General features: G+C 42.7%; 1 protein-coding gene across 2 annotated transcripts; it reads left to right on the top strand.

The window, feature by feature from the left end:
• The first annotated feature begins 414 nt into the window (after window positions 1-414).
• si:ch211-236h17.3 (carbohydrate sulfotransferase 11) lies at window positions 415-8962 on the top strand. 2 transcript variants are annotated; one of them, XM_012820827.3, is made up of 3 exons: window positions 415-1114; window positions 6125-6207; window positions 7177-8962. In XM_012820827.3, the coding sequence occupies exons 1-3, from the start codon at window positions 1021-1023 to the stop codon at window positions 8020-8022; spliced, it is 1023 nt and encodes a 340-aa protein (XP_012676281.1). In that variant the 5' UTR covers window positions 415-1020; the 3' UTR covers window positions 8023-8962. The 2 variants fall into 2 exon arrangements, with proteins under 2 accessions (XP_012676281.1, XP_031422612.1); XM_031566752.1 differs by lacking the exon at window positions 415-1114 and adding an exon at window positions 6835-6884 and having other exon boundaries at window positions 6124-6207.
• Window positions 8963-8986: the final 24 nt, after the last annotated feature.

The raw sequence follows: 8986 nt of genomic DNA, 5'->3' as shown, positions 1-8986 counted from the left end.
ATATGTAGGAAGATAGGGCCAGAGATGAGGAGTTGTCACAACCTCTTGAGAAAACTCACACACAGCCCCTCCTTTCCATAACTCTTGGATGAACCTGACACTTCTTTGAAAAGAGAAGCATTACAACAATGGTATAGACATGTGTATGGGCCTTGAATCCTCAAGTTGTTGTTTTGAAAGGAATATAGTGCATGTGTCGTATAGCCTAATAAAGATAAATGTAATGTCGTGTTTTATGTTGTCTTCAGAGTTACTTTTTTTTGTGTGTTACAAAATGATTGTAGTCAATATTTCTCGTTTTAGAAAACAATGCCGCCAGATGTCGCTACAACAAGGCAGGTCTACGCTCTCACGGAGTAGATAGACATTTCTGTTTCCGCTACTTTCAGTGTGATAGCCGGCATCTAATTATTTTTGTTGTCAGCTGTGCTCTTGAACATATTCTTACGCAAGGCTGCTATTTAACCTATCTGTTAAATTATTATCGTTCACTGTCATTTATATCGTGGAAACATTTAAGCAGCATAACCTGATTTAGCTTTTGAGGCGGTCATGGCAACTCAATCTAGGGAGAGCCCTTGGCTGTGGCTCTGACTAGCGGGGGGACTGACGTCATGGTTTAAACTTTGAAACGGTGCCCTCCATGTTTTGGGGAAGTCACATTTTGACAGCGGAAGACAACTAACAAGAATGATGAGAGGCGGCAACATTTAGCAATATTTTAACTGTCAAAAGAATTTTACACAGACCAAGACGAAATGTATTACACGAATACAGCCTATTAACAATTCCTCCACAGCACTGGTTACATTCATCGAGAATGTAGGTTTTTGGATACAACTTAACTTTTGTAAGATTTTGAGAATAGGCTTTTTTACTGATGAACTGTAAGTTTAGTTGGAATCACCAAGAAGCTACTTTTCTACATGGAGATTTCGTCCGTGAGTCAGCATCGGACTGATTGCTTCGCATGAGGCACTTTTGGACGACGGCTGGGCTCATTCTGTTCGGAGAATAAGGATGAGAAAGACCAAAGCGGGACGACTTTTTCTGGCAACGTGCCTGGGTTCCTTTTTCTTTCTTATATTGTATTTCCAGAACAGTTCTAGATCTGGTAAGTAAGGCTATGTTTCGTATTCAGTTTTTAATCTTTTTAAACAAAGCATCTGTTTAGCTGTTGTCTTTGTCCGTTCTATCTGTATTTGAAATTTGACTGGATGTCGCATTAGGCCATGTATCATCCTGATTTCCAAAGGTAATATTAACTCCAAAGACTAACTACAGCTAGTGTGTACAATTTGGCTCTGATGAGCATACAGTAGTCAGAAGTGACCTGCAATAAGTGAAAGAAATGTTTGGAGAGCTTGAGACCCCCATTAAAATGCCAACCCCACATTTGGAAAAAGTGTCGCCACACTAAAGTGACAGTCAAATGTCGCATGGTTAGTGGGTGTAACGTTAGAAGAAGAGGTCAGCTTTTCCACCATGTTTCCGTTATAGATAATGTTTTCTTTTTCCTACTGTTGGGGAAGTTGGTCAAGATTTTTCAGAATCTTGTTAGGCAGACAATTTGCTTTTTTGTCAGGATCTGGGCCAACTGTCTATTAACAGTTGTAAAACGGGGTATCCTTAATGTCAGTGATTGATGGTAATTTAATCAGGATGGGTGAAACTTCAAAGTGTAGGCCTATTGTATAGGCTTACTGAGGCCATACCAAGAGCACATGAGGTGAATTGTCATCCTGCTAATGTGAAATAATTAGTGAAGAGTATGAAAAATGATTTGTTGCTCAAGTGAGATGTTTTGAGAAGTGTGACTAGTTTTAACTGTCTGGGCATGTTGGATGAATGTGTTTTATGGAACAGATTGTGGGTTTAGGACCACAAAACACAAACAACACAGACAACTAAGCATTTATTCTGAAAACTAGGCTTTTATAACGTACATGACATCCCAGGCGCTGTCACTTCACATTGACTATTAAGGTTTATCGTTAATCGTTTGGTTTGTTACTAGTGAGTGCAACTCCCCCTGATTGGGCCCCTGGCCTTCAAAAGTGAAACCCCATGGGGAGTTTTTCTAACCATACATCCTTGACTGACAGGGGCACTATTCTTTCAGTCAAAATGGAACATCCGAAAGATTTGTCAAAGATGCCATCAGTCAATAGTTATATGGTGTAACCCATCTTTCTTTTCTCCCCTTCTATAGCTTTATTTCATTCTTTCTTTGTCTTTCTTTCTCTTCCCCTTTCTTTCACATGACTACTGCTCACTCATGAAACCACAAAGCTTCCTCCACTGCTTCCCCCCTGATGAGTTTACAAATGAGTTTGCAAATGAATAGATATGCATGTCTGCACAGATTGCCTGCATGAATATGATCACACATTGCCCTCATGTGGATGGTCTTTACATAATTCCCTATTCGGAAGCAGTCACCTAGCCTTGTTGTGTCTCTTCCTGTGGAAAATAGACAACAGAGGAGTGAACGCAATACAGCCATAACATTCTTATTAGCAAGGCATGATGGGAGTACTCAGGACCATAACACCCAAGTTGGTAAATGGTTCCAACAGATCTTAGGAGCAACGAGATCTGCATCCACAGAAGAGCTTCCTGAGGGACTACCAAGATACTGCATAGAACCACTCAAACTCCCAGGCCCTGTACTAGAGCACCTGAGATAGAGAATAACATGATTATACTCATGAGAGTATACGCACAGTATAGCTCTTTGCTTATATGCATGTTGTCCACAGTACACTGTGAGTGTTGTTCATGGAAATAGTGTCTATGAGTGGTGATAATGGAGATAGGCTCTGTAGATTCAGACACAGACTTGCTTCCTGGAAACATGCAAAGTCTGCATCCAAAACCTATTCCTACAATAAACATGGAATAAATGACATCGCCGATGATTTCCTGATCACTCACAGCTCAGTGAGTGAGTGGGTAACCCTTTCAGTGTAGAACTTAGCACATGGCTTCATGTCCACGGACACAAGGTCTTTTTGAAGTTCCAACTACATTAGATGTGGATATCTATATAAGTTCCAACTACATTAGAAGTGGATATCTATATAAGGTCCAACTACATTAGAAGTTGATATCTATATAAGGTCCAACTACATTAGAAGTGCATATCTATATAAGGTCCAACTACATTAGAAGTGGATATCTATATTTCACCTGATTCATTTTCTCTGTCATATGCTCTACTCTGTCATTCCCCCTTTCTCTCTAGTTCACCCCCTTAAGAGGCTGTGATATATAATATTACAGGCCCTCGTGCTTGACAGGAGAGATCTTGCACAATTCCCCCGAAGGAGCCATTGATGGACAAAGCTAGAAGTACAAATCAGTCCGTATTACTGTCAGTCAGCACTTTGCAATTTTTGCATGACTTGCAACATAGCAGCCTGATCTGGGTGATGTCTTATCTCTACTGAGGCCTCTTCATCTTAAATGTCACTGACGTGTTTGCTCAGAGGGTTTATGAACTCCGTATATGGAGAGGATGAAAGATAAGATCTACAGCTGAGTGTCTCAGCTCTTATTCACTCAGAAGAAATGTGGCGTCCCTTCACATCACAGGTTAGTTTGTCTGATCTTAAACATCCTCAACACAGTCCCACACCCATTATCCCACACTGGACATCATATTTGAGCATTTATTAGAATGAATGGAATTGAGATGGGGGGTGACTCTATACCACGCTCAGTGGCAGTAATCCTGTTCAGGGCTCCAGCAGGCTTCCTTTGTCCAGGCCGCTTTGCCTCAGCTGACTCCAAAAGGCTGTGCTCATCGTGCATACTAAGGCTGTGGTCATCGTGCATACTAAGGCTGTGCTCATCGTGCATACTAAGGCTGTGCTCATCGTGCATACTAAGGCTGTGCTCATCGTGCATACTAAGGCTGTGCTCATCGTGCATACTAAGGTTGTGTTCATCGTGCATACTAAGGCTGTGCTCATCGTGCATACTAATTGAACTCTCGGGGCCACTCGTTGTCACTTACAATGACTGAATTTTTCAGGGACTAACCTGAGAAGTTCCAGATTTGTGAAGTCACCTAAGGGTGTATGTCATTCCCTCTACGATACAACTGTTAAGTATATTGTGAATCAAGGTCATACACCACACAGACAATATGATTTGGTCAAAATTAGACTTTTAATATTTTAAGTCTGTGTTCCGTGTTCAGTTCAGTTAGTTATGGTTCAGTTAGTATAGTATAGTAGTTCTGTCGTCAGTATTAAAAACTATTATGATTAGTTATTTTCAGCAGTGACAAGTTAGTGTCTTTTCCTCACTTCCTTTTAATGTTATCAGATAAGATAAATATTTGTCAGCACTTTTAGGCCTGAGCAAGGTTTTTCTGCGCTGTTGCAATGGATGTTAACCCTGATGATGGATGATGGATTTCATGAGCAATGAAAAATGACCACTATTCCTAATTACATCCTCCATTGACCTGGTATTTGTGCATGGGTTTTTCTGATTATGTTTATCTGATACAGCTTTTACATGATTATTTGAATGTATCACATGTATTATTTGATTTAATGTATGTCTAACTAGTTCTAGACTGGGTTAAAAATAATACATGCTAATGCAATGTCAGACATAAATGTAATCACTGTTTTGTTAGCTTATTTGATCACAAAAGTACAGATATCCTTAGGTCAGCATGGTCCGAGTGAACCCCTTTTGGTTCATGAATGATTGTTAATAACTATAAAATGCCTCTAAATTGTTCCCTCTAATTCATAACGAAGTATAGCCCTTTTGGCATTGTGCCTTTAAAAACACAGAAGCTATAACCAAGGTTTTAATGCGTCTGCTCAGTATAACTCTTTCACATTGAACTATTCATGCCACAGATTGCATCAGCATTCAGTTTCAGTGTCAGGTGAACAAACAAAATGTTTATTCTGTAGGCTTTCCTCAAGATCAGGGGTGATTCTCTGCAAATATTCTGATATTGACTAATAATTGTCTGCCAACCTAATGTTGCTCATGTCATCTATGTGTGTGGTGGTCGGCAGTCCCTAAGAAAGGCTTCCATACCCAGTCACAGTTTAGTTTGCATGCTTTGGCCCTGTCTAGCCTTCAGTTAAATGCAGCATCTCTGTGTTAGTGAACTCTGTATGATGCAGTGCTATATAAACAGCTGTGAATCTTAGCTATACAGCTCCAGGTCCACCCCTTCATATGTGCACATAGAGGGCAGTGAGTGCATTCCACCCCCTCCCCCCACCCCTCTTCTCTTGCCTGCTTGCCTCGTTGACCACGTCACGGACCTTCTGCTCCGTTAAGCCCCTCCACCACTCACCTCCTCACCTTGGTCGCCATCTCTGTCATTGTCTTTCTATTTTAGGTGGAGTGACTCCTCTCACCCTGTTGGCACACATGCTAAACCAATCATGTGCTCCGCAGCAGCCCGAGCCCCAGCTCCAGCACAGGCATGCATCTCGCCTGGAGGGGTTGAGGGCGGGAGGATAGGAGGATGGGAGGGGAGTGTAGGGGAGAAGACTTGGACTGCTGAAGGGAACAAAGTGTTCCTATAGAGAATGTAAATCTGAGGGAGGGATTTTATGGCTGATCACCAAGGTGACAGAGTCAAGAAAGTCAGTAATTGGTGGAATAATATAGACCCCACTGACCTCCATATGTTTCACATTAAATAGTAATGCAAAATACTCTAGTCTTTTATGAGTTAATAACTATGTCATCCAAGTTGCAAGCCCACAACTGGGGTATCTGCTCCCACTGGAGTAGATCGTATTTTCTTTTGCAAAGTATGAAAAATGGTGAAGAATTTGATCTGAACTTAATTGCATTGTGCACTGTACAGGGTGCTTGGATCTGGACTAAATTGCATTGTGCACTGTACAGGGTGCTTGGAGCTGGACTAAATTGCATTGTGCACTGTACAGGGTTTGGAGCTGGGTTGCTTCTCTTGAATAAGAATAGATAATGCTGCTCCTGAAATACAGACACGCACAAAGTAAAGAGTGAATTAGGGTTGTAGACTTGGTGCACTCATCTGCATGTTTCTGACCAATCATTCTTTTGTGTGTTTCTTCCCTGGTCTGTATGCATGTGTCTGTGCTGGCAGTGGTTGCACTTGGTGGGGCAAGGACGAACTTCACAGGGAAATCCCGGAGAAGCCCTCTACAGACGTTGCTCAACAATGATCAGGTAACAGAACTAACAGTCATTCATTCCAGTCAGTCATAACAGCATTTTACATCCCTTAAACTAAACTTCTTAAAGATTAGCATTTTGCCATCAGTAGTACCATGCTTGCCTAAATATTGATGTTATGAAGCGCAGTGAAATGTATAATGGATGAGTGCGCAGTGAAATGTATGATTTCTAAAAGTGTGTGTCGGGGGCTCTGGGTTCAGTCTGGTTCATAGAGTGGCCCGGGGGTATTCCAGCATGCCTTGATGGTAGTTGTGTGTGTGAGGGGGGGGGGGGGGGGGGGGTTCGGCAGTTCAAGCAGAGGGAAAAACTGAAATTACTAAGAAAACAAAACTCCTCCTTCCACATCCCCCACCACCCCCAACACACACACACACACACACACACACACACACACACACACACACACACCTGGTATGCCTCAGGAATCCAGGACATATTGATTGATCTAATGTTAAAAAAAATACCACTGAAAGGGTGATCAGTTAATTACCACATTATCACATTACTCATTATGACTATCTCTTGACTTGGAAGGTACAATTATTCAGTTCCTCACCCTTTGATTGAGGATTGAGGATTTAATGAATGTTTGTCATTTGTAATCATTCTTGTTTTAAGTTGTTTCAGTGGAAGAAGTAAAAGCAATGATTTTACAGACTGCCCGATCTGTAAGTGTAAATATTGTTATATATATATTGTGGGGTCTTGCATGCCTGTGGATGGACCCTTGAGATTCATTGCTGTCAACAGTGTTTTGTCAAAGGCTCATGCTATGTCTAACTGCTTATCCAGAATCTTAACAGTATCAAGATCTCCACCTTAATGTAAAACTTTAACGAAATCTGTGTGAAACTTCTTGTCAACACTGTTCTCGTCTTCTCGTCATTTTCACCCCTAAAAACTGCCTCCACTTGTCTGATCCTCTGTGTCATTTACCTCATTTACCCCTGCTGTCTGAAGCTGGAACAGTCTGCTGTGCAGGCTACCCAGCTGGGCCGCCGTGAGATGCTGGAGGAGGTCTGTCGCTCTCATACCCGCAAGAGGCGCGTGCTTACCCCAGAGGACCTGCGCCACCTGGTGGTTGACGACGAGCATGGCCTGCTGTACTGCTACGTGCCCAAGGTGGCCTGCACCAACTGGAAGCGCGTGCTCATGGTCCTGACGGGCAAGGGGCGCTACCACGAGCCGCTGGCCATCCCGGCCAACGAGGCGCACGTGCCCGGCAACCTGCGCACGCTGTCCGAGTACTCCGCCGCGGAGATCAACCGCCGCCTGCGCAGCTACCTGAAGTTCATCTTTGTGCGCGAGCCCTTCGAGCGGTTGGTATCAGCCTACCGCAACAAGTTCACGCGCAGCTACAATACGGCCTTCCACAAACGCTACGGCACCAAGATCATACGGCGTCATAGGCTTGACCCCAAGCGTGGGTCTTTGGAGCGCGGGGACGACGTCTCCTTCGAGGAATTCGTGTACTACCTGGTGGACCCGCGGACACAGCAGAAGGAGCCCTTTAATGAACACTGGGAGCGGGTGCACTCTCTCTGCCACCCATGCCTCATCCACTATGACATTGTGGGGAAATATGAGACACTGGCTGAAGACTCTCGCTATGTGCTCAAACTGGCTGGGGTGGACTCTGAGGTCCACTTCCCCACCTCAGCTAAGACCACCCGCACCACGGGGGACATGGCTGCCAAGTTCTTTCGGGATATAAGTCCCTTCTACCAGAAGAAGCTCTTCAACCTCTACAGGATGGACTTCTTGCTTTTCAACTACTCCACACCAGCTTACTTGAAGTTAATGTGAAGATAGGTACATTTTCCCACCAATGTCAATGTTTACTTCTTCGGAATGTTTTGTGCTTTTTTACTGATTGTGAGGCCCCAAATGTAACTACTTAAGGGACAGTTGCAGAACAATTGCTTAATGGGGTATCTCTCTTGTGAAAAAAATTGCATAGCTTGAAGACATTGGCACAAAGTTCAGAGTTTGCAACATGAGATTTTACAAAATGGCTGCCTCTTGGACCTAAAGTGCCTTATGTGTCAGCTGAGTGTGGAGCGGGATTCTTCCTCAGAAGACAAAGGCAGTCAGTTGTTAAGACACAGCTTTCTTTTGAGTTCCATTCCATGCATGTTTCTCGACTTTATATTTACGTTACTGTCAAATGTATTTATTGTGGATGAAGACTAAATTAAATCATCACGTTACATGATATTTCTTAGGGTTCTGTGTATGTGTGTTTTCAATGAAAGAAATCAATGTGGACCCACATGGAATTTGAACGGAATTTAATTTTTACCCTGCTTTCCCTGTTGACTACTTGAAGATAATAAAACAGCCTCAGATCCTGTAAAGAACTTGAGTTTGTGGAGTATCACTTCACTCTCTAACATTGAGTTTTAAAGTTAAAATTAAACATCGAGATGATGTGAACTGTGGCAGACTTGCTGTAACTGGTAGGTTTCCACACTAATGAATAAAATAGCAAAGGTTGCTTCTCACAGAGTTCCCTCTTTATTTAGCATGATCAGACTGTGTAAACAGCACATAGCTGTGGTTTGGACAAACTTAGACCCTCATCAGAGCCTTCCTTGTTGAACTATAGAAGGCAGTATGAGGGGCAAACTACCTGCTGGTCACCAAAGATCCAGATGAGAAGATTATGTGAAAAACACCCATCTCTACCTACATATGGCCAGTTTGAAAAGTGATCAAGTTGCTGAATAAACATCTAAGCCTAAAAGGTTGTCATATTGTTCCGAAATCT

Source organism: Clupea harengus, chromosome 4, assembly GCF_900700415.2.
Source record: "Clupea harengus chromosome 4, Ch_v2.0.2, whole genome shotgun sequence".
NCBI lineage: Eukaryota > Metazoa > Chordata > Actinopteri > Clupeiformes > Clupeidae > Clupea > Clupea harengus.
The sequence above is the reverse complement of the archived record's forward strand: the minus strand, read 5'-3'. Positions and strand labels throughout refer to the sequence as shown.

Coding starts and splice junctions, on each gene's coding strand:
- si:ch211-236h17.3 (XM_012820827.3), top strand. CDS start 1,021: ATGAGAAAGACCAAAGCGGGACGACTTTTTCTGGCAACGTGCCTGGGT. Junction 1,115..6,124: donor CCAGAACAGTTCTAGATCTG/GTAAGTAAGGCT, acceptor CTGTGCTGGCAG/TGGTTGCACTTGGTGGGGCA. Junction 6,208..7,176: donor CGTTGCTCAACAATGATCAG/GTAACAGAACTA, acceptor TGCTGTCTGAAG/CTGGAACAGTCTGCTGTGCA.